At 39.0% G+C, this 25,356-nt stretch overlaps 2 protein-coding genes across 3 annotated transcripts; one reads left to right on the top strand and one right to left on the bottom strand.

Moving 5' to 3' along the window:
• Window positions 1-122: 122 nt before the first annotated feature.
• Window positions 123-23,826, bottom strand: LOC107035448 (RYamide receptor). Its single transcript, XM_015252839.2, has 6 exons — window positions 23,413-23,826; window positions 22,728-22,978; window positions 22,149-22,308; window positions 4,989-5,057; window positions 1,922-2,162; window positions 123-1,100 (listed from the first exon to the last, which is right to left on the bottom strand). The coding sequence occupies exons 1-6, from the start codon at window positions 23,824-23,826 to the stop codon at window positions 898-900; spliced, it is 1,338 nt and encodes a 445-aa protein (XP_015108325.1). The 3' UTR covers window positions 123-897.
• LOC107035450 (pancreatic triacylglycerol lipase) lies at window positions 11,581-21,017 on the top strand. 2 transcript variants are annotated; one of them, XM_015252848.1, is made up of 7 exons: window positions 11,581-11,862; window positions 17,161-17,215; window positions 17,299-17,444; window positions 18,038-18,244; window positions 19,454-19,654; window positions 20,198-20,348; window positions 20,456-21,017. In XM_015252848.1, exons 1-7 carry the CDS (start codon window positions 11,817-11,819, stop codon window positions 20,565-20,567), a joined length of 918 nt encoding a protein of 305 aa, XP_015108334.1. In that variant the 5' UTR covers window positions 11,581-11,816; the 3' UTR covers window positions 20,568-21,017. The 2 variants fall into 2 exon arrangements, with proteins under 2 accessions (XP_015108334.1, XP_015108333.1); XM_015252847.1 differs by having other exon boundaries at window positions 18,038-18,280.
• Window positions 23,827-25,356: the final 1,530 nt, after the last annotated feature.

Below are 25,356 nucleotides of genomic sequence, written 5' to 3'. Positions count from 1 at the left end.
TTTCTTTCCATTTTCATTGAAAAAATTGAAGAAAGAGAAGCCCTCATTACGAATAATTATTCAATATCGAGAAAATAAATTGAGGTGGTGATTTTTTTCATTTCCAGTTGTTTGGAAAAAAATTACTTTATTACTCCACTTCCAGAGTGGATATTTTCGGTGGTTTTTTATGTACATTAACAGCTCTCACAATGAATTTTACACTTAATTCCAATAAATACCATTTCCTCAGACATTAACACACGAGATTACGAATGTTTGTTGACTTATAATTTTTGTTCTTCTCTTTGGGCTCGTTGCAGTATTATATACAGGTAATTTCTGCATGTTCCATCCGCTCTTCCAACTCTTCAACCTCGATCAACGTGTAACACTTTATTAAACATTTATAAATATTAAAGTCGCAATCATTGAGATTGCCCAGTCTTAATTGTAAAACTGTGGGATCAACATTAAATATGTTACTCATTCAAATTGTTCCTTGTTTCTCAAATAAATTATCAGACTTTTTTTGTGCTTAAAGAATCCATGTGGTATTTTACATTTTGTAAATAAAAAAATTTTTAATGTATGTTCAATGGATAAAATATATTCGTCGTTGTTGATGGATTCAGAGAATAAAATTGTTCAATTGTGAAATAAACTACTGTTTCCCCTCATTTTTTCTCCGATTTGTACTCTATCCAATTTACAGTTACAATGAAAATGAAGATATATAAAACGCTACGATGGTTTGAAAAACTAATTTCTAGTCAATCTACTGGGCTTGGGAGCAGTGAAAATGCTTTTCCAACCGAATGGACAACGAAATGTTGAATTTACGAGGAAATATCCTCCGAAAATTGACTCATGTGATGTATAAAGACTCAATGGCTTGAGCAACCCTGAAAAATCCATTTACAACTGCTCCTCCGGTTGGCACTGGAGTCTCATGAAGTTCCGATGCTGATTGTGAGAGGTTCTCAGGGGTTCACAGTGACGGAAACTGGCGCTCCTCACTGGCATTCCGTGGCACACGTCTGTTGTTCTTCGAACACTCACGTACGTTGTGCATGTGTTCATTCTACGAAGGCCAAAGTTGCCATTGGCACCGTCAATACCTGGAGGCAAATGCTTGAACAGTTAATATTGGAAAGTTCAATGTTGATTTGGATACTAATTCATCCCAGGAAATGAGGATGTTATGAGATTCCCATAATTTATTCAACCGTCTCTGTTTATCGATATAGAGCAACTCCTTCTAGCCAATTTCCGCTCATGAATAAGCAAACATAACAAAAAATTCGAGCTCAATAAAAATCCTCTCCGTTTTTTAGTTTTTTCAACGTTTCGTGTGCTATCGCATTTCAAAAAGAAATGGGGAAGGGGGGGGGCAAATAGAATTAAAAAAGAAATCTAATAGAACTTCAAGAGAATTCTTAGAGAATTCAATAGAAATTCAATCGAATTTCTCAGAGAAAGCTCTAGGTTTTTCTATTAAATGTGTTCATGCGTGACAGGCACACCCCTTCAACGTAATTTATTCATCGGTGGAACAAAATTTCTAAATATATATCAAGTTTCAGAAAAAACACCTGTTAAACTATTTCATCTAGCGCCCAGAATGAATCCAAATTTTTCTGTAATTTCCCAATTAATTCTCCTCCATGAATGTTATGCGATCGTTCGTGTCGTCACTCTGTCGCGAATTCTATTGAATTTCCGTTGGAGTTCTACTAGAATTCTCCAAAAAAGCTCAATTTACTTTTCCGCCGATTCTGTTAGAAAATATGAAACTTCCTAAACTGACCAAAGGTCATGATTACAATCTAAATTTTCATGGGTGCGACTCTGTATAATTAATCTCACCCCCTCTATCATGCGCCGGGCGCAATTGATGCATCGAGTGTCCACTCATTAACTGTGGCATAATTGATATTACCTGTGTGGGCCATTCCGGCCGTGCTTGTGTTGTTAGCGGCTAGTCGACGATCTGGTAACAATCTCCTGAGGCCGGGTACACGCCCCAGTGCCGTTATAAACCCTGTGCGAAATCTGCCATTCATCCAGCAATATATGACGGGATTGTAGCATGAGTGGGACATGGAGAGCCAGTGAAGGGCCGTCCATGCGAATGGTAGCCCTTTCCAACTGTGTATGCTCTCGTTGTTGTCCAGGATCAACTGAAATTGTTGATCCAATACACTACTTCGTCATCCAGTCATCGCACAGAAAAACATAAACGTAAATTACGTTTATCAAAACGTAATTACGAAACGAAAACGGTTCATTGGTGTCTACGCCTTTCCTTATCAACAAGAATAATTAGTCTGATCATATTTTAATCTTGATAGGTTCTCGAGATTGTAAAAAAAATCTATATGTTCTTGAATCTGAAAAAAACGAATTCCTTTTCACAGTTGGATTGAATGTTAAAATAGATATTTTCATAATGTAAATCCATTTGGCAAGTGTATTGCAAACTATTGAGGCAAAACGAGACTGCACTCCTGCATTATGGATTCACAAATTCACAGGACATTCCATTAGTGAAGGCCCCATTTCCTCACTCTCACCCTTTGAAAATATGCTGGTGATGACGGTGGAAAATGAATCACTCGAATTATATTTTTATTCCACTTGAGTTGACCTGAAGCGGAAGAATTATCCCTTTCAATTCAAAAATTCGATTATTCAAATTGCCCGGAGTGGTACGCTCATTATCAGTAGTATATTTTTATTTCGATTCGCCTGAGGATACAAAGGGACTCATTATACTCATTACCATTCATTGCAGTGCAATTAAGTGTCGCCACGAAGGGAAAAGCTGGATGAAAATTACCCAGAAAATCGTGGTAAATTTCACTCTGCGGAAGGTAATCGCGGAGCAAAATGTAATTCAGTAAAAGGAGCCGTTTGTGTAAAACGCATTCGGTAAAACATCATTCTCCATTACAGAAAAATTGTACGCAGTATTGAGCAATCATTGACGTTCACTGGGATAATTTTCGATAGAATGTAGGGGGAATTTGACAATTTCGGCATAAATTATCCTCACGCTGTAAAAAATTTTCGTCTGAATTTTCCGTGGCAAAATCCGGAAATTTTTATTGCGTTCAAGTTTCACCGAAATTTCAGGAAATCTTGTCACTGAAAATTCAGAATTTCGTGGAAAAATCAAACAGCACTGTAAATTTCCGTTCCATTTGTCCCTGAAAATGAATAGAAAACCAGAAAATTCTGGTCAATATATTCTTGAATTTTCAAGACTGTGACACTGAACGCAATTTAGGAGGAAAAAAATAATGGAATTTCTGATTTTACAGAAAATTCAATGTAATTTGACACACTGAATATTTATGTAACATTGGAAATTCAAATCAGTAACGAAGTGGTAAAACGGTATAAGTTCATTTTGGCTATTGACCAGTTTTCAATTAATATCTCGGAATCTAAGGGAGATAGTGAAATTCTTGTTATCACCTTTTTTGTAGAGCTGATTGAGAGCTACAACAAATGTAATTACGAAAATTTCCCTATCTCCCTTCAATTTGGAAATATTCCTCAAAAACTCAACTAGGAGATAAGTCGACTTAAACCGTTTTACCACTTCGCTACTGAAATAAATTAAGGAATTCTCTAAATTTGAAATGTAATTTGCAACTTCGGGGGACAATTTCCCTGGTCCACTTAATACGTTACCAATGCAATGGGTGGTGAGTATTCAACCCCTATCATCTCTACCTCATTCATCGTCCACCTGATTCTATGGAAATTGGTAACAATCAGAATCTAATTGCGGTACCGGAATTTGTGAATTTAGCCCTATTATCGTGCAGCCTCATTACGTACGATGTTGCGATAGTGCAGTGGTGCGGACCCCAAGAAAATTACATTTCTGTATATTTTGGAATTGCATTATTCTCTCATTACTCCCCGGAAATTACACGCTTTCAATTTAGAGATTTGTTGAATTAAAGAGACGATTTTTTCATGGAAGTATTATTAATTTTCCGTCAATTGGGGTTTTGTTTCAAATTTTTTTGATTGACAAAATGGAAATAAAAAGCATTTTCGTTGGGGGTTTTTAATGTTTTTATTTTGGATTTCATTTTTTTCAAATTTTCAATAGTTTTGAAGTATTGAGTTTTAAATACTTTAAAACTAAAGTATTTAAATTGCAATTTTTCCATCAGAAGTGTTCATTTAAAATTTTATCTCTCCATCATCAATAATTCATTTTTTTTCGCATTTTTATTCCATTGGGGTTTGTTAATTCTCGCGTCGTTCCTTTTATTGTTAGCAACTTGAAGAATTATCGACGCCGTTAATGAGCTGCGATTACAGACTCCACTAGAACTCTTAAAGAAGAATTCCAAGTGCACCAGCATTTTTTTCCTTTGATCGCTAGGGAATTTCCTTCTCAACTAGTTATTTCTCGAAAATCATTGTTCATTCAACAATAATCAAGGAACTAAGATTGTTGATAGGTGAAAGGGCTCCGCTCTACCCTTCCGGACAACTCGATCTCCTGGGATAATACATTCTGTCTTCATTATTCTTTAACACAAAAGGAAAATATCATCTACTGCTATTCCTTCTTATTTTCTTTGCCTTTGGGATGAAGAAAAAATCCCCCGAACGCTGCGCGAAAAAAATAATTCACCGAAAGACGTGGGTCCAATCGCCCGAATATGCTCTGTTGAGAGTACAGAAGGAGACGTTAAAATGAATGAGATAAAAAAAGCGAAAAAACTGAAGCCACTGAGAGTACACGTCTACCCTAATCCCGACTATACGGAGATAGAGTTCTATATGTTGTTTCAATTTATTTTACCGGTCTGAGAGGAGAGATCCCGAGATGTCGGGTAAATCCCGCACCTTTCACAGATCATCGCCTCTTCCTATAGGCTGAGCACAATGTTCTTATGATTCTCGTTGTGGATTCATCAATAAAAAAATAGAGTGGAGAAATTAATGATTGAAGGAAAGAAGATGGAAACACTCACCGTGAGGACATTGAAGGGTAACCAGCAAACGGTGAAGGCGATGACAACTGTCATCATCATTTTTATCATCTGAAATAGAAAACATTGAGTTTACAAATCCGACAAAAATGACATCAAAGCGGTAAAACGATTCAAGTCGGTTTTGACTATTGGCCAGTTTTCAGTGAATATCTCGAAATCTAAGGGAGATAGAAATTTTTTTGTTGAAACCTTTTTTATAGCCCTTAATTCGCGCTATAAAAAAGGTCATTACGAAACTTTCGCTATCTCCCTTAGATTTGGAGATATTTCTGGAAAGCTCAGCTGAGGGTACAACGGACTTGAACAATTTCACTCACAAAATTTTCCCCTTTGCACCGAATCGAATGTCATTCTCCTGAAGATTTACCCTCTTCGTAAATTGCATCAACTCGAGATTTGAGGGATAGAAAGGGGTCCGCACAGAAAGGATTTCAGACACTAAAATTAAAGTAATTGAACCCCAATTGAACGTCTCCACAAAAAAACTTTGAATCACTTCTGCACGTCCGTGCGAAGGATAATTGACTGAAACTTGAACAAGCGACAAAGGATAAAATTGGACGATTTGATAATTGATAGGACGTGCCGGAAGAGAGAAAATACGGAGGATCCAGCGGTTTTTATCCCGACCGGCTGGACGTGAACATGGGCTTGCCAAGTTGTTTCGCAATGTGACGTTACGCAATGCTACATTTTTCAGGGAAAAAGGTTTCCTCTGTAGGTTCATTCCAGCGGATTTTTTCGTTTTAATTTCATTGCCGGGATTTTCCGGAAACTTGCGTGCATATCGTTTTCATTGTGCTTCACATTCTCACTTCGGTCCAATGTTCAATACATTTTCATGGGCGTCCGTGTGCGTGGGACATGAGTTTGTGAAACGAATTTATACTTAGCGAAAAATTTCGAAAAAATTCGTGAATAAAATCCATTGACGTGACGAGAGGAAAATAGTTTTTTATTAATTTGTGAAGTAAAATCTTTTTCATAGTTATTATTTGAAAATCCTTGCAGGTATTTTTAGATGATACCACATAGATTGCAGAAAATACATTTTTATTGGCATTGAACAGGTGGAACGCTTGGATATTTCCCCCTTTCCATAATTAGAGCCCCTCAACTAATGATTCACTTTGAATTCTGTGCAATTTGCAAATTTTAATGATGACTTTTAATGTACTGTGACAGTCAAAGGGCTTCGCGGGGTTCTCATTAGACCGCATTAGTAAAATTAGTGAAAGCATTCATTCAGAAGCAAAAAATAATCTGAAATGCAAAATGAAAAAAAGCGTTCAATCTGGAAACTGATTAATTCAGTAAAAATGCATATGGAAAGTTTATGAAGAAGCATTTTACTGCACCATCACCTATGTTTATTGTTCCTATATTTTCCATTTCAATATTTCAAATTCAGGGGTCATAAGTAGTCAATCTAATAACCCTGGAGATGCAGCCACAATTAAAAATAAACCTTTACTTCCGTATTTGTTGCTTCAAGTGAAATATGGGATATTTTGGTATGACTTCTGGAATTTATAAATAGGCAAGCGGTTGGACCGGCATATTCAACCGTTATCTGTATTCGTGCCTAATCCAGGATTGTCAGGAAATTTTACAGCAGTCCAGCAATTTTCTCGTTACGGGCGAAATTCAGAAGTTGAGGGACGAAGTGGAGGTAAATGAGATCTTCCTCCGGAGTTATTGACACACGCACAGACATTTCTTGAGACATCATCCCTCGATGGTCTATGATATTTCAAGTCATTACCACCCAAATTAGACGGTCGCAGGTAATGAAGTTTCCAAAGCTTTCCCTCAGGAGCAGAACAAGTTCAAGACAAAGATGACAAATTTCCAAGTTTTGGATTTCCACACCGTCTATGAGTATCATCATCTTATGTACATTGTTCAGCTCAGAGTATCTCGTCAATGTATCAGGGGAATCCCCTATTTATCGGAATACCGCGGAGGAAGTTCTGCATGCTAGAGGATCCGCCCGTTACACAATATGTACGCAGTACTGCAAAGGGCTTTCTCATGTACATGATATCTCATCCCTCCTCAAATATGCACATCTTCATCCAGGTGAATCTCGAATTTCGTCCCTGTGATATTGACTACGTGACTTCTCATCTCAATTTCATATCGCTATCCACTTTTTCCACTACCCATCGATTTCCCCGCACACTCGTTCCCTCCCAATCGGTACTCCTCTTTTTATTATCGGATCTGGAGTCGCGATGATTGCGGCCCATCCTGCTGATGCAAATTTTGTTCTACCTCAGCGCCTAACATCACGTCGCAATTTTCGTACTGTATCTTCAATCTTTAAATACGTCGCACTGGATAATTCCGCTGGGAAATATTTTCCCCCGAGAGTATAGTACAAACTTCTAATGGAAAAGTGTGAATATTTCTTAGGTAAAACATGATTCATATGTGCCGTTCCACACCAGACGCTGACTTGAACTTTTCAATACGTTTTTCGTTTTTAAATAAACTTTCCGATACTTGAATTTCGTCGATAAATAAATAATTCAGCCCTTTTCCTTCTTGGGTGGCCGTTTAAGGATATCCAAGTACTTTGGCTATTTTTTTTCCAGTGAAACGCTTTTCTATTTTTGTAATCGAACATTTGAGCTCTCATTTGAGTCCGATTTGATCCCAAGCTCCCGGACATTTTATAATGATTTTATCATTTAAACTTTGCAGGTCTGAATTTTAATCTCGATATTGACTCTTTAGGAAAAAAAATCTGAAAAAAAAATTAGAATGTCGACTTTTGGAGGAAGATTGATGAAATGATTAAAAAAATAATTTATAAACATTCAATTTTCTACCGTAAAAATAATAAAATTTGTTCGGAAGCGTAACAAATTTATTCATATTCAGAATATGACCTATTTCATGCCTACAAAAGATTTCCGAAAGTTTAAACAATTTCAATTCATTTATAAACAACGAATCTTTAAATTAATTCAAAAATAGTTCAGTGGAAAATGTAATTTGAATGCCGCTGAAAATTCTGATTTCTCCAAATTCTCCTCACGCAATTAAATTAAAAATTTTGATGATTGAAAATGTTTGAATTTATATAGTGTGTTCCTGTACTAAACTGTGAAAAATACTTGAATATCCTTAAAGCCGGTTTAATCTATCTCCATCAAATACCTGAAAAGAATTACTTTGCCCGGGGGGACATGAACAGTTTCCCCAAATTGTTCCCAGAATATTGTGTATTGTCTTACCTAATGGGAAATAACGAGGGACAAGTCCGAAGCAGAAGAAACCATTTGAGGACTAACACCTGGGGTGAATCCTATTATCCGTAAATTTCTATCAAGCGACGTATCGCGCATCACGCGACAATTAGCCCCTCCTGTTCTCCTCAGCGGAATCATGAGTTTTCCCTCGGTACGTCTTCACCAGAAGTCTCTCGGCCCATTTCATTCTCCAGCCTGATCGATCGCGTTGGAAAAAGGAAGGGAGGGGGATGGAAAAATAAAGTGAAAGATCGTGGGAAATAATGCATTATATGGGAGGGGGAAGGGGAGGAAACGAGTACAGGATTTTTTTAATGTCTTCCGAGCACGAAACGGGGTGACACGTGAGCTATACTTTACTCTGACTCGCGTTATGGGAATCTGTTGTTTGCAGAGCTCTTTTGTTCTTCCCGGACGCTAAATACTGTATTTAGATAGATCATAAAACAGTGTTTTGTTTTCAAATGAAAGCGTTGCATTCGGAAAAACCGGAAATTTCCAATCTTCAATTCGAGGGTAATTATCGCGTCAGCCCAGGTTGTACCAAGCGCTCTCAAGTGTAATTTAAGGGTCAGACACTAAGTGTGAGAATGTAAAGGTCAAAAAGTAGAGGTTAAAAAATGAGGGTCGGAATATTAGAGTCAAAAACGGAGGGCCTGCACTGGGAGGAAATTCGCAAGGTCGGGTAACAAAAAAATATAGTTGAGGCTTATTTTGAGATATTTTTGAAAAACTCACCGACTCCATTTCTTTTGGTTCTGAGTTCCGAATGCACCCTCCCATTACCCCCCAAAATTTTCTTAAAAATTCGCTATCTCCCTTAGTTTCGGAGATATTTTTGAAAAATTCACCGACTCCTTTTTTTGGCTTTGAATTCCGAATGCCACCCCCCCTTACTCCCCCAAATTTTCTTAAAAATTCGCTATCTCCCTTAGTTTTGAAGATATTTTTAAAAAACTCACCGACTCCATTTCTTTTGGCTTTGAATTCCGAATGCAACCCCTCCCCCCTTACCGCCCCCCCCCCAATTTTTTTTTTAAATTCGCTATCTCCTTAGTTTCGGAGATATTTTTAAAAAACTCACCGACTCCATTTCTTTTGGCTATGAATTCCGAATTCCACCCCCCCTTACCCCCCAAAATTTTCGTAAAAATTCGCCATCTCCCTTAGTTTTGGAAAAATATATAGAATTGGGCCATATTATGTATTTTTTAAATATACGGAGAGAAATATTCAGTAAAAATTACGAAACTCACAATTCACTCACCGATTACGAAATTGACTCAGAAAATTTAAATGACGGTATCGTAATTTTTCACAGGAGATTCAGATGAAAATTACGGAACGCTCTGGCAAAATTCCGTGACAGTTCCGTAAAATTTCCTAGAACCACATTTCGCTCCGAAATTAGGGAAAAGGTACGTAATTTTTATTGAATATTTCTCTCCGTGTATTTTTTTTACGGGGACAATTGGGTTACATGACCCTGTTCCTGACCACTACTTTTCTAAAATCATCAAATGACGGATTATATTTCGTCCTCCGAAAAAGGTAAGCTCATGCCTCGGATGGACACACTCGCCCGGAAATAGAACAAGAAATATGTCCGAAACCACCATACATGTGCAAAAAATATGGCCGCCAATATATCACACTCCACAAGTTTCTGTTTGAAATGGTCTGCGAATGGGGCAGAAGAGAAACCATGAACGGCCAACAGAAGGGATCGATGCAAGTATAAGTGAACTTTCCTAGCAGTTGGATCACGCCTATTTTCCAGCCAAACAAGAGCGACGGAAATATTGAGTTGCAGTGAATAATGATCGGAAGAGCTGTAAAAAGGGCAAGATAATAATTGTCAAGCGGTGGGAAAACTCGTTTGCTTAGATACACATAATTATTCCCGTGGATAACTGTCTCGACAAGCCATAAATAAAGTTAATGCTCGGTGATTACAACCCCTCTTGCACATTCAAGTTATCAAATGCAACGGACAATTCAATCTTGGAAGACGACATTTTGTTTGTTTACGAGAGAAATTTTAATAAATTTGGCTCGACTTTCATCAGCAATTTACAAATTAATTTAAGCGTTTAAAGAATTAATTTCGAGGAAATTTGGAAATTGGAGTCAATGCATATATGGATTATCGGAATCTATGTGACTAAAATTTATTAAATGCAGGAATGTGAAAAATAATAAGACAGAAATAGTTTGTTTTTCGTGAAAAAAGCCCAGCAAATTTCATTTCAATAAATTAAATTAGACAAACACAAAATTAATTATTTCCTCACTTTGCAAAAATTGATGAAATCTTCCTAAACAATAGAAATAATTATTTTTGTAAAAAACACAGTGCAAAGGTAAATTTTTATTCGGTTTTTCCTGGGAATGAGGAAGACTGTTTTCTAGAAAAGTGCAACTCCCATAAAAAACTCTACAATAAAAGATTGGATGGATATTGAGGCAGCGGTGCAAAAACTCCGTGCCAAGGACGTTGGTTCTATCTTTACCTATTTTTACTGAGCACTGACTTGGCTTATTTTTATTGGTTTCTGTATTTTTTCAAGTTTTTTACGGAAGTTGTATTGTTCTAGAAAACAGTCTTCCTTATTTCCAGGAAAAATCAAAGAAAATTTTTTCTTGGCACAGGGTTTTCTACAAAAATAATTATTTTTGTTTTTCAGGATATAGTTTTGCGGCAGAGGTAATTTTTCTCTCAAATCTGAAGTGATAGGTTGTGGTACCAATTCCTTTTGTGAACTTTTCCGTCTTGTTTATATCTATTTTTACTACTTCTTCTTAAATTGAAGCTATTTTATAATTTCTAAGATACCTAAATCATTTATCCACTGTTAAAAATTTTCGTCTCAATTTTCCGTGCCGAATTCCGGAATTTTTTATCGTGTTCAACTTCTACTGAAATTTCGGGAAATGTTATCATCGAAAAATTAAATATTCCAATGATTTTCTGTTCAAATGATCTGAAAATGAATAAAAAACTTGATTTTTCAGTTCAATTATTTTATGAAAATCAGGAAAATTCATGGAAAAATTGAAAATTTATGTCATTTTGTGTCTGAATATTCACAATTCTACTTGAAACCGTTTTTTCCTTGAATCCAATTCAATGTCACTCTCGCGAGATTTACTATTTCAAATATTTTATTTATTTCAAAAAAATTCAAAGTGTTGGCTTATGCTGTTGTTTCCTTGTACACTATAAAGATAACATAAACGAATAAATATATAAATAAATAAAGCACACTTTTAATCATTCAGACGTTGCTTTGCTATTTCACACTTCAAATTCCGACGCATTCCGAAAACCTATTTTCTGCAGTGATACGACTTTATTCAACGCATTTACCATTTTCCTCCTCCCTTGTCAGAACCGAGAGATATGTCCGATAATTGAGTGGATACGGGTTGAGCTGTGCCATAAATTTTTTCGGCCCGGCGATCTGAATAAATTTTACAACCTCGATAAGGCAATGCGAATTTATAAACGCGCGTGTAGAGAATACTCGTGACTCGTTGTGGCAAGATGATGACTCCCAGTTTGATTCTGGTCGCACTGTGCGGACTCAACGGTACGTGGAATTGATTTTGGATTATTCAATTAATTTTTGTTTTCGTTTTATTGTTTTCAACTCCGGCGGTTGTGTTCTCCTGTGGGAATGAGTATTCATCAGATGTGGGATGCGGAATATTTTTTAATCCCGTAGGCTGGATTGGCTCGGAATCAATTTGAATGGTGCTCATCGAATTCCGTTAATGCATGCAGATATTTTTAGTTTTCAATGAGTTTGTGGATCCAGTGTGGTCCAGTCAAAAATGAGAGAGACTGGTCCTTTGAAAATTTGAAAAAAAAAAAACTTTTTCAGTTTTCAGTTTTTCCACATACTTTTGAGAGTTCTGAATAGTCATTCACTAAAATAGTTGGAATCAACGTTCAACCGGCAAAAAAATTCGATGTTGGCGAAAGACGACTTTCCCCCGGGAAAAACGGAAAATCTGACCCTTTGAAAATCTTAAAAAAAAAACTTTTTCAGTTTTCAGTTTTTCCACATACTTTTGAGAGTTCTGAATAGTCATTCACTAAAATAGTTGGAATCAACGTTCAACCGGCAAAAAAATTCGATGTTGGCGAAAGACGACTTTCCCCCGGGAAAAACGGAAAATCTGACCCTTTGAAAATCTTAAAAAAAAAACTTTTTCAGTTTTCAGTTTTTCCACATACTTTTGAGAGTTCTGAATAGCCCGTCGCTTAAATAGGTGGAATCAACGTTCACCCGGCGAAAAAATTCGATTTCGGCGAAAGTCGACTTTCCCCCCGAAAAAAGCCTAAATATGGCACTTTGGCTCCGGGTGAAAAAAAAAAATTTGTTATTTCTGCATTTCTGGGGCAGGTGAGGGACGCAGTGGCATTAGGCGGGCTAGAAAATACAGAATCGGCGTTCACCCGGCGGAAAAATTCGATTTTGGCGAAAGTCGACTTTCCCCCCGAAAAAAGCCTAAATATGGCACTTTGGCTCCGGGTGAAAAAAAAAAATTTGTTATTTCTGCATTTCTGGGGCAGGTGAGGGACGCAGTGGCATTAGGCGGGCTAGAAAATACAGAATCGGCGTTCACCCGGCGGAAAAATTCGATTTTGGCGAAAGTCGACTTTCCCCCCGAAAAAAGCCTAAATATGGCACTTTGGCTCCGGGTGAAAAAAAAAAATTTGTTATTTCTGCATTTCTGGGGCAGGTGAGGGACGCAGTGGCATTAGGCGGGCTAGAAAATACAGAATCGGCGTTCACCCGGCGGAAAAATTCGATTTTGGCGAAAGTCGACTTTCCCCCCGAAAAAAGCCTAAATATGGCACTTTGGCTCCGGGTGAAAAAAAAAAATTTGTTATTTCTGCATTTCTGGGGCAGGTGAGGGACGCAGTGGCATTAGGCGGGCTAGAAAATACAGAATCGGCGTTCACCCGGCGGAAAAATTCGATTTTGGCGAAAGTCGACTTTCCCCCCGAAAAAAGCCTAAATATGGCACTTTGGCTCCGGGTGAAAAAAAAAAATTTGTTATTTCTGCATTTCTGGGGCAGGTGAGGGACGCAGTGGCATTAGGCGGGCTAGAAAATACAGAATCGGCGTTCACCCGGCGGAAAAATTCGATTTTGGCGAAAGTCGACTTTCCCCCCGAAAAAAGCCTAAATATGGCACTTTGGCTCCGGGTGAAAAAAAAAAATTTGTTATTTCTGCATTTCTGGGGCAGGTGAGGGACGCAGTGGCATTAGGCGGGCTAGAAAATACAGAATCGGCGTTCACCCGGCGGAAAAATTCGATTTTGGCGAAAGTCGACTTTCCCCCCGAAAAAAGCCTAAATATGGCACTTTGGCTCCGGGTGAAAAAAAAAAATTTGTTATTTCTGCATTTCTGGGGCAGGTGAGGGACGCAGTGGCATTAGGCGGGCTAGAAAATACAGAATCGGCGTTCACCCGGCGGAAAAATTCGATTTTGGCGAAAGTCGACTTTCCCCCCGAAAAAAGCCTAAATATGGCACTTTGGCTCCGGGTGAAAAAAAAAAATTTGTTATTTCTGCATTTCTGGGGCAGGTGAGGGACGCAGTGGCATTAGGCGGGCTAGAAAATACAGAATCGGCGTTCACCCGGCGGAAAAATTCGATTTTGGCGAAAGTCGACTTTCCCCCCGAAAAAAGCCTAAATATGGCACTTTGGCTCCGGGTGAAAAAAAAAAATTTGTTATTTCTGCATTTCTGGGGCAGGTGAGGGACGCAGTGGCATTAGGCGGGCTAGAAAATACAGAATCGGCGTTCACCCGGCGGAAAAATTCGATTTTGGCGAAAGTCGACTTTCCCCCCGAAAAAAGCCTAAATATGGCACTTTGGCTCCGGGTGAAAAAAAAAAATTTGTTATTTCTGCATTTCTGGGGCAGGTGAGGGACGCAGTGGCATTAGGCGGGCTAGAAAATACAGAATCGGCGTTCACCCGGCGGAAAAATTCGATTTTGGCGAAAGTCGACTTTCCCCCCGAAAAAAGCCTAAATATGGCACTTTGGCTCCGGGTGAAAAAAAAAAATTTGTTATTTCTGCATTTCTGGGGCAGGTGAGGGACGCAGTGGCATTAGGCGGGCTAGAAAATACAGAATCGGCGTTCACCCGGCGGAAAAATTCGATTTTGGCGAAAGTCGACTTTCCCCCCGAAAAAACCCTAAATATGGCACTTTGGCTCCGGGTGAAAAAAAAAAATTTGTTATTTCTGCATTTCTGGGGCAGGTGAGGGACGCAGTGGCATTAGGCGGGCTAGAAAATACAGAATCGGCGTTCACCCGGCGGAAAAATTCGATTTTGGCGAAAGTCGACTTTCCCCCCGAAAAAAGCCTAAATACGACAGTATGGCTCGGGGTGGAAAAATTTTTATTTTTATTTTTGCCTTTCTGCGGCAAGTGAAGGGCGCAGTGGTATTAGGCGGGCCAGAAAATACAGAATCGGCGTTCACCCGGCGGAAAAATTCGATTTTGGCGAAAGTCGACTTTCCCCCCGAAAAAAGCCTAAATACGACAGTATGGCTCGGGGTGGAAAAATTTTTATTTTTATTTTTGCCTTTCTGCGGCAAGTGAGGGTCTCAGGGGTATTAGGCGGGCCAGAAAATATAGAATCAACGTTTACCCGGCGGAAAAATTCGATTTTGGCGAAAGTCGACTTTCCCCCCGAAAAAAGCCTAAATATGGCACTTTGGCTCTGGGTGCAAAAAAAAAATTTTTTTATTTCTGCATTTCCGGGGCAAGTGAGGGCCTCAGTGGCATTAGGCGGGCCAGAAAATACAGAATCAGCGTTCACCCGGCGGAAAAATTCGATTTTGGCGAAAGTCGACTTTCCCCCCGAAAAAAGCCTAAATATGGCACTTTGGCTCTGGGTGCAAAAAAAAAATTTTTTTATTTCTGCATTTCCGGGGCAAGTGAGGGCCTCAGTGGCATTAGGCGGGCCAGAAAATACAGAATCAGCGTTCACCCGGCGGAAAAATTCGATTTTGGCGAAAGTCGACTTTCCCCCCGAAAAAAGCCTAAATATGGCACTTTGGCTCTGGGTGCAAAAAAAAAATTTTTTTATTTCTGCATTTCCGGGGCAAGTGAGGGCCTCAGTGGCATTAGGCGGGCCAGAAAATACAGAATCAGCGTTCACCCGGCGGAAAAATTCGATTTTGGCGAAAGTCGACTTTCCCCCCGAAAAAAGCCTAAATATGGCACTTTGGCTCTGGGTGCAAAAAAAAAATTTTTTTATTTCTGCATTTCCGGGGCAAGTGAGGGCCTCAGTGGCATTAGGCGGGCCAGAAAATACAGAATCAGCGTTCACCCGGCGGAAAAATTCGATTTTGGCGAAAGTCGACTTTCCCCCCGAAAAAAGCCTAAATATGGCACTTTGGCTCTGGGTGCAAAAAAAAAATTTTTTTATTTCTGCATTTCCGGGGCAAGTGAGGGCCTCAGTGGCATTAGGCGGGCCAGAAAATACAGAATCAGCGTTCACCCGGCGGAAAAATTCGATTTTGGCGAAAGTCGACTTTCCCCCCGAAAAAAGCCTAAATATGGCACTTTGGCTCTGGGTGCAAAAAAAAAATTTTTTTATTTCTGCATTTCCGGGGCAAGTGAGGGCCTCAGTGGCATTAGGCGGGCCAGAAAATACAGAATCGACGTTCACTCGGCGGAAAAATTCGATTTTGGCGAAAGTCGACTTTCCCCCCGAAAAAAGCCTAAATATGGCACTTTGGCTCTGGGTGCAAAAAAAAAATTTTTTTATTTCTGCATTTCCGGGGCAAGTGAGGGCCTCAATGGCATTAGGCGGGCTAGAAAATACAGAATCGACGTTCACCCGGCGGAAAAAATCGATTTTGGCGAAAGTCGACTTTCCCCCCGAAAACAGCCTAAATATGGCACTTTGGCTCCGGGTGAAAAAAAAAATTTTTTTATTTCTGCATTTCTGGGGCAAGTGAGGGACGCAATGGTATTAGGCGGGCTAGAAAATACAGAATCGACGTTCACCCGGCGGAAAAATTCGATTTTGGCGAAAGGCGACTTTCCCCCCGAAAACAGCCTAAATATGGCACTTTGGCTCCGGGTGAAAAAAAAAATTTTTTTATTTCTGCATTTCTGGGGCAAGTGAGGGACGCAATGGTATTAGGCGGGCTAGAAAATACAGAATCGACGTTCACCCGGCGGAAAAAATCGATTTTGGCGAAAGTCGACTTTCCCCCCGAAAAAACCCTAAATATGGTACTTTGGCTCCAGGTGAAAAAAAAAATTTTTTTATTTCTGCATTTCTGGGGCAAGTGAGGGGCGCAGTGGCATTAGGCGGGCCAGAAAATACAGAATCGACTTTCACTCGGCGGAAAAATTCGATTTTGGCGAAAGTCGACTTTCCCCCCGAAAACACCCTAAATATGGCACTTTGGCTCCGGGTGAAAAAAAATAATGGAAATAATGGATTTTCATACGTGCGTAGTTAGATTCGTCGTATTGTTTTCGCTATTTCTAATACTAAAATTCATTTTCTCGAATCGTTGTTCATGTAGTTTTGTCTGGACGTTGAAGAATGGTGTGACCTAGTGTCAAAAGCATTTTTGTCAGGGGTGACGCGTAATGCGTGAAACTAAGAATTATACCGGTGGCTAAATGCACATGTGATTGATCTCCCTATATGCGCAGAGTTACGCAAATTCGGGCTATGAGGGAGAGTCCACACTATATGTCAACATAGTATGACATACGAGCTACATTTGCATGAATATTATGCCTCTGAGAATATTTCAGGAGAGACTAACTTCCCATAATTTCTAAAAAATCTCAATGAATATTCCGTTGAAAAGTTTCTCCAGTTTCAAATGTTTTCAGCGGGCACTACTGCCTCGCCAAAGTTAGAGAGTATTTTCCTGCGGCTATGGCTCAGGTAATGAGAAGTATTGACGGTTTGGACAGAGTGGGAAACTCAATGATAAAATGGATATATTCGTTTCATTTCTGCATTGACAGCGAAAGGAACGGATCTTATAAGGATGCCCACGTCCCGAACGCGTCAGCCCTTGTACCGTATATGGACATCAATAAAAATACCGCAGTATTCATCCACGGATTCACGCAGAGCATCAACAGCAACAGCGTTGCAACGATTGTCGAGGGTAATAAAAAAACATCAATGTATTTCAATAAGAAATTCATCAATGCTTCAAGTTTGGTGAATTTGTTTGAACAAAGTGATACTTTAGGTCTTTTCAACAAATTGAATTGTATGTGATATTCAATTTTCACGAATTAATGATTGTTCAACACAAAAACCCAATTTTCTTGAATTTTCAAGATGAATGAGAAATTTAGTGAACATTTCCATTTGGAATTGAGTCAATGCTGGGACTGAAATTTCAAAAATTTTCTAACACTGTGATTTCACAAGGAGTCCATTTTTAATTGATTATCCGTTTACTTCGTACGGAGCGAAACAGAACAATTTAATAGACCAAATTTGTCAAGCCCCTCAATTAAAAAATAAACGGATCATCATCGGTCAGCAACCACTTTCGCCAAGCTTGCGCTAAGAGCTGGAGACAAATAAGAAAATTAAGCCCCGAAGGATGGCTGTAAAAGGTCGTCTAGGCTCCTGTCGTGAAATTGTTTCGCATAAAAAAATTACACCAGTATCTGCAATCAATGTCAGTCACCTCACTCATGCTCGACCCACGAATTACGATCACAATCTCGATTTTCCTCCCCCCAGCATATTTGAAACGAGGTGATCACAATATCGTAGCAGTTGACTGGAGCGAACTAGCTGGTGGAAACTACATGCAAGTCATCTCGCAAGTTGAAGAGGTTGGAGCTTACATTGCGCAGGGGATCAATGGGATGCTGGAGGATGGTATTTCACCCTCGCGCATTCACGTGGTGGGACACTCAATGGGTGCTCACGTTGCTGGCACTGTCGGTAGGAAAATCGGATTCTCCCTTCCACGCATAACGGGTATGGTAAACAATGCCTTTCGCTAAATCAATCAAGTTTCATTGGATATTGTCCTTACATGACATTCAATCGATATGTTGAAGTTCGAAAGGTTCGAAAAGTTCACTTATAACTTTAAAGTAGCTCTACCCGTGTAGAAAAATTTCTGTCTTTAGAAGGTCTTCTAGAAATCTTGGGAAGAATCTTCGAAAGATTATGTAGAAGATCTGCTTGGTGACCCAAAAAGATTCTTCAGAAGACAAAATTTTAGGGTCAAAATTTTCAAAGTCCAAAATTCGGGGCTTAGTAATTTGAGCGTCAAAAAAGTAAGGATCAAAGGAGTAAGGATCGAAAATTAAAATTGTCTTTGGAAGATTTTGTCTTCTGAAGAATCCTTTTGGGTCACCAAGCAGATCTTCTACATAATCTTTCGAGGATTCTTCCCAAGATTTCTAGAAGACCTTCTAGAAACAGAAATTTTTCTACACGGGTACCCTTACGGTAAATTCAAAGATTATTGAAAACTGCAAAAAAATTGCAGAAAACTCGACGCATAATCCCACAATGACGCACTCACACTCGGCCAGACCCCCCACTCCCCTGACACCGAACACGTACTCCGCGACGTTCGTGCAGCATTGAATTAGCACAATTGCCAGGCTTTTAGACTTCCCACGCAATATCGCTAGACGTTGAAACTTCCGAGGAACATGTACTCGATAATTTTCAAAGTTTTGAAGCATTATGAGTGAGTATGTTCCAGGGGGCGATTGAACGCTATCACAGGGTCTCAATTTTCCATCCGAGTTATTTCAGTATTTGCACACAGAAACAGGAACAACTTCCAAGTTTGTGAGTTTGAAAAGGCAGCGGGTGCAATACGTGTATCAAGTTTTCAATGAGTTTCCTTGAACCTTTATGTTGCGGATTTACGCTCAAACATGCTTCTAACGACTACTTTCATGTACGTTCTGTTTTAGAGGGGACGTACTGACGACAACCCATTCACGAGAAAATTTAGTAATGAATGAGAGAGATTATTTAATGATGAGATAATGTGCTGATGACGAATGCAACTTGCAATTTGTACTTTAATGATATTTCATTTCAATTTTAATTTCATTTCAACTTCATTTCAATTTCATTTCAATTAGGTATTTGCTTTTTTATTCGCTTAACTATTTTCCTCTCAAGGTTTGGATCCAGCGGGGCCACTCTTCAATTTCTTCAATGAAAGAATAAGCTCTACTGACGCTCAATTTGTGGATATTATCCACACGGACGCGGGATTTTACGGGCTCGCAAGGCCGACCGGAAGCGTAGACTTTTGGCCCAACAGAGGAACCCGAGTGCAGCCTGGCTGTCCGTCCAATTCTAGAGTATACAGCGAAGAAGGTTCAAGCATCAGTATTCTTCATGTTTTTTCGCTTCTGTTGACAGACATATCATTTCCATTCCGTTCAGGAAAAGAAATGTTTTCTCCCCCGTTTTTCCCCTTTCCTCGCTCCGTGAATTATAATTAGCTCCACTTTACACTGAGAGAAAAATATAATTCTTCTGGCTATATTCCATCACCATCGAATTATAGTCAAAAAGTCCTCAACAATTTTTCATGGGTTACGGTAACTATGGCCGGAGAAGTAATTACTACAATGGAATGTAGTCATTGCAACTATTTTATAGTTCTCCCGATAGATTTGTCGTGGTTACTTTTNACGTACAAAAAAAAATCGCATCGTTCACCAAAATGCCTCAACTATTTGATTATTGTAAATCGAACTTAAGATTTTTCTCTCAGTGTAATGACAATTCTCTTTTCCCCGGTTATATATTCCACTGTTACTCGGAAAAATTGTGGAATCTAGAGCTGAAATCTCCCTTTGAGAGGAGAACAATATTCCGAATGCTTCCTAAAGCTCTCCTTTACGCCTCTCATAGATTTCTGCAGCCATCATCGCTCTTATCTATACTACGCTGAATCCTTGATCAATGAGAATGCTTTTCTATCCGTCAAATGTTCGTCAGAGGCTGAATCGTCCAAGAAAAATACGAGGCTGATTCCAATGGGATATGCAGCACCCGTCGATACGTAAGTCCCAATCATCCTTCAGCAGTATTTCTTCCCTATATTTGGAGTCGTTCAGAAACTCGAAGTCCTTTGATCTTCCAAATGGCCTTTCTTCTTTTGTACTTCAGAAGTGGAAGCTACTGCCTTGTCACATCCGCAAACGAACCCTTCGGATTAGCTGCGAAGGGAGCGCTCCGGGCTCCGAATCCCATCAGTCTCCTCCTACCCATCGCATCATAACGACTAAATCGTTTTCCATATATTAGAGGATTGATTTTTCTCTGGTCTTGCCAGAGTCGATAATGACAAGAAAATAACAATTCATTCTGACGTGAATTACGCGACGCGTCTCGACACCATTCAACGCCCACAGCAGGACAACATCTACTCTTTATTAAGGCTATTTGTCAATAACATTACATTTCAGCTACGGAAAAATACAGCACTGTTGTTCCCCTAAGGGAATAATTCATTGGAAGATAACGAGATTCCTAATGTGTTGTACGCTTTATTTGGTCCGTTTCCCCTTGGAATTTCGATCCATAGAATCGGTGCATTCTGGGGACCTTCGGGGTTCTGTTTGAATTATTTTACGACATCATTGGCGCAGGAGAATATCGACGAGTGAAAATGAAATGAAAATGAAATGAACGAACCCACACGGAAAAAATATCTGAAATTGGCCCAATTTATAAAACATTTATATTTTTTTTATATATTCATTATAAATTTGAAAAGTACATGGAATTGGCCCATATTATATATTTTTTAAATGTATTTTTTGGTGGGGGAAGTGAAAGATGAGTTTTCATTATTAGTTCTGTAATTTTTAACTTCAATGTCAATAATAATTAACACAGAATGTTTTGCTGCCAGTCGAACTTCGTGGAGTATATTATTTTTGTAACCTTTCATCCCAGGCTGGGTCACATTTTTACATATCATCATCAGCCAGACGACCTGACATGAATATTCAAATTAAAAGACCCCTCGCGCGCCTGCTTTAACAAATGCGCAATAACTGGCATTTCAAATGAACAAGCTCAAAAGTTTCAGTTATTATTGAATTTATGAATCAATTACCATCCGACTCCCTCTCATTATTCAATTAATTTTCAAGCAAACAATTAATCTATTTGGGGATCACCCGATGAGTTATTCAAATTTCGAATCATAGTGTCGCTCACGGAGTCAGATTGCAGTCAAAGGGATAATCGTATTTCCATTAAATACTGTTGATAAAGGACGGAAATAATGCCGATTAATCCCTCTTGAATTCTTGAATTTGCTCTCGCCATAACTAGGGAAGAGCACGGTCGAGAGCTATCGTATTGTGAAGCTTCAATAAATACGAGGAAATCTCGAACTATCATTTCAATACAAGAGCAATGCATACAATGATGTATCAACAACAATGCTTCTGTTATCAGTTTCATTGATATGCACCATTGAGATGCTTTTGTTTTCAATCCCACACAATGTTTAATCAACAGTAAAAGCGGAAGATAATGATTGGAGGGAATTTCGATGGTGCACTGAGAGGAATTTCAAGAGTAATTTCAACTGCAAGGGAATTGTCAAAGATATGATAATTAAGGTAACAATAAACACTGTAGATTCAACTATTACATCAAAGTGAAAATTACATCATAATGTTGACGACACTATTTGGCATAATAAATCGAACGATGAATCCTAGTTTAATCTACAAAGTTTATTGTTACTGTAAATATAATTTCTTTGACAATTCCCCTGTAGTTAAAATTACCATTGAAATTTTTCTCAGTGGGAAGGCGGAAAAAAGCACGATTGATAACTGACCTTTCGCTTGGATCTGGCCATTCGCTGGTCCCTCGTGTTCTCAGCCTCGCCCGGTGGTCGTTTCCCCCACACTCTGATTGCGATACTACTGTAGGTGAACATTAGGACGACCAACGGCACCAGGTATTGGAGGACCAATAGTGCTATTGAGTAGTAATATCTGTTGAAATGAGGAAACATGTGCTTAGTCTCGTGATCTTCGAGACGATTAAGTTTTCTTCATGTGAAGAAAATAGCGATTTCTCATCGGTCGTATTGCCTTTTACAATGAGAATGATAATGAACGATTAATTGAAAAAAGAATCATCGAATCTGACAGAAAAAAAGCACTAGTTTACGAAAAACGGCTATAGTACCAGTGACAGCCGTCCAGAATATACGAGACCGTGGAGTGCGCTGCGCGCACTGTGACGAATTCGTATTTAAATTTCCCGGGTGAGAACTAACCAAGTTCATGCCTATGCGATTAACCAATGAGGAATCAGTCTTACGAATTTCGAGATATTTCGACTCTAACGATGTTCATTTATGTGTATGACCTTTCATAAATAGGATTATCATCACAACCATCATACGGACCTTTGATGCGCCGACGGCCAGTACTCCTGACATATAAACTGATCGCACATCTTATATTTGTCATTGGGCTGTAACAGCTGCGATACAACGGCAATTGGTGACGAAACAGTTAAGGCCAATAGCCAAACAGCCATGATCAATAATTTCGCCTGTCTCCTGCTCATACGTGGCTTCAACGGCCACATGATCGCGACATAACGATCAATGCTAATTGTCACGAGGGTGTAGGCACTCACGAGAACCGAAACTGCCTGTAAAGTTCCAAAAACCCATTATTAGTTCGAATGGAGAGTGATGAGCGGGGAAATAGAAGCCACCAGTTAATTATATCGAGTAAAAATAGCTCGACTCCTGGTGATTACTAGGGCAAGCAACTAGTGTAAGTGCTTTGAAGCCCTTCCGATACAAATGATTGCCAACAGCTGGAGACAAAAAATATTATTCAATTAACGAGATTTTTTAACACAAGTATCAAGTAATTTTCGGTAAACATTTACCCCTGAAATTCATGAAACTCTGAACCCCTGTCATCGCATATTTCGCGCGCCAACTTCTTAATTGAATTCAAAAATAATTACCAGAAGCGAGCGCGACATAATTGGATAATCCAGTGAATGAAGCGTGACTGGAGTTTATGAAAAAAAAACTCATTACAAGTTTAAAAAAACTTTCCTAAATCCCTTACCTGCGAGTAATTGACACCGGGACACATTTCCGGGCCAAACGGCCAGTACTGCAGTATAAGGGTGCTGACAAAGCTGGTTGGTACGCAGAATACAGCCATGAGTATATCCCCAAAGGCAAGATTAACAATAAAGTAGTTTGTAACTGTTTTCATTCGTGGACTGCTCCACACAACGTAGCACACCAGTGCATTGCCGAGTAATGCAACGACAAATATTAGTCCATAAAGAATGTAGAGTATTGTTTGAAACCACGACGCTGCTAGGACACTACCCGAGGGTAAAAATTGATCGCAAGGATATGTGTCATTTTGATCTGATGTTACATTGAATTCACTCCAGTTTGTACCGCTTATTGTCACATCGAGAATAGCATCGGCCACGTAGTTCAGAGACGAGACGGTTGCGTTGATCATGGCTGTATGGAGTACCACCTGAATATCATGATTGTCACTCGAGACGGCTCACAATGCTTCTTGCGTGGGAGATGTTTCTTCATTGCTGATACCCTGAAAATGTCAAGTCTATCAGTGGCGATTGTGTCTGATGGCATTCTCGTGAGGAGGAAGTATGTACGCTTCATCCTTAAGATCGTATCTCAAAGGATCATGACATTCTGAATTCAGTAGCGAAGCGGTAAACCGGGTTAAGTCGATTTTTACTATTGGCTAGTTTTTGACGAATATCTCGGCATCTAAAAGAGATAGAAAGATTTTTGTCATGACCTTTTTTGTAGAGCCAATAGAGCGTTATAAAAAAAGTCATGAGAAAAATTTTGCTATCTCTCTTTGATTCCCAGATATTCAGCAAAAACTGGCTAATAGTCAAAATCGACTTAACTCGGTTTACCGCTTCACTACTGAATTCTTATTAAAAAATCTTATCAAATCAATAGTTCAACAGTTTTTTATTTTGTTGTCATGTGATAATTGGGTTTTTAACACGCTTTTCCTCGTGTGGCACAAAATGTAAGTGAATTACATGATATTTAGATTATGTTTCATGATAGTATACTGCAATAACTTGAGTTTCTCTTTGAAGTTAAACTTATCCTCCGTTGAAGCGACAAGTACAAGTACAGCCACTGGGAAGTGTAACAAGATGCTGTAATGTATTTGTAATATTATTCGACGAATATTCTACTAATTTGGAACTCTTTAGAAACCAAAGTCCAATCTCTCTTTCGTGTTTGTCTGTCATCCCATCGTATCGTTTGCGCATTCTCAATATTGGATAAAGTCCTTTGGTATTCGCAAATAACCTCTGTAGATTGAGACTGTCCGCATGGAAGAGAATGGGCTTATTTGAATGAACGATATTGAGAAATTATACATCTTTACAAAAATCCACATTTTCGATATTTTTTATCGAAAAAGATTGACACCCTCAACGTTCGTAAAACACTAGTTGATCCGGCGCGGAACGTCCCCCATACGAACTTTGCTTTTCGAAAAAAAATGGGAGAGATGACTCAAATGATTAGATCACAAAGTTATACTGAATGTGCACTTCCCCTCGACAGCACTTTGGCCACCGAAAAGTTCGAGTGGAAACATAATCACGAAATATTTAATTACGCGATATGTACCAATTTTCGATGCACTCCGCCTCGAAGTTGGCGATGTGATTGACTTACTGAAATCTATGTTGTTTTCTGAACTACTATGACGATAGTAATCTGCTTCCTACGTCATGAAACTTTCTTATATAATTCGGGAACGACAAGGGACATCAAATTACTCCGGGTAAATTAACAAAAAGTTTGCGACAGCGAAAAGAGAAATCATTGCATTACACTACAAAAATTCGGCTCTTATTCTAAGAACCAAATGTCGCGATTTTTAAGTACTGAAACAAGTCTTGATTTAAGACCCGAAAGCGATCTTATTGCTAAGATATCATTGGAATCTTAATTATTATTTTGGGGGGGGGGGGGTCCAGAAGAG

This window comes from Diachasma alloeum, unplaced genomic scaffold (assembly GCF_001412515.2).
Source record: "Diachasma alloeum isolate Michigan unplaced genomic scaffold, Dall2.0 Dall_scaffold_00198, whole genome shotgun sequence".
NCBI classification, from domain to species: Eukaryota; Metazoa; Arthropoda; class Insecta; order Hymenoptera; family Braconidae; genus Diachasma; species Diachasma alloeum.
Note: the sequence above shows the minus strand (reverse complement) of the source record. Positions and strands in the feature narration are given on the sequence as shown.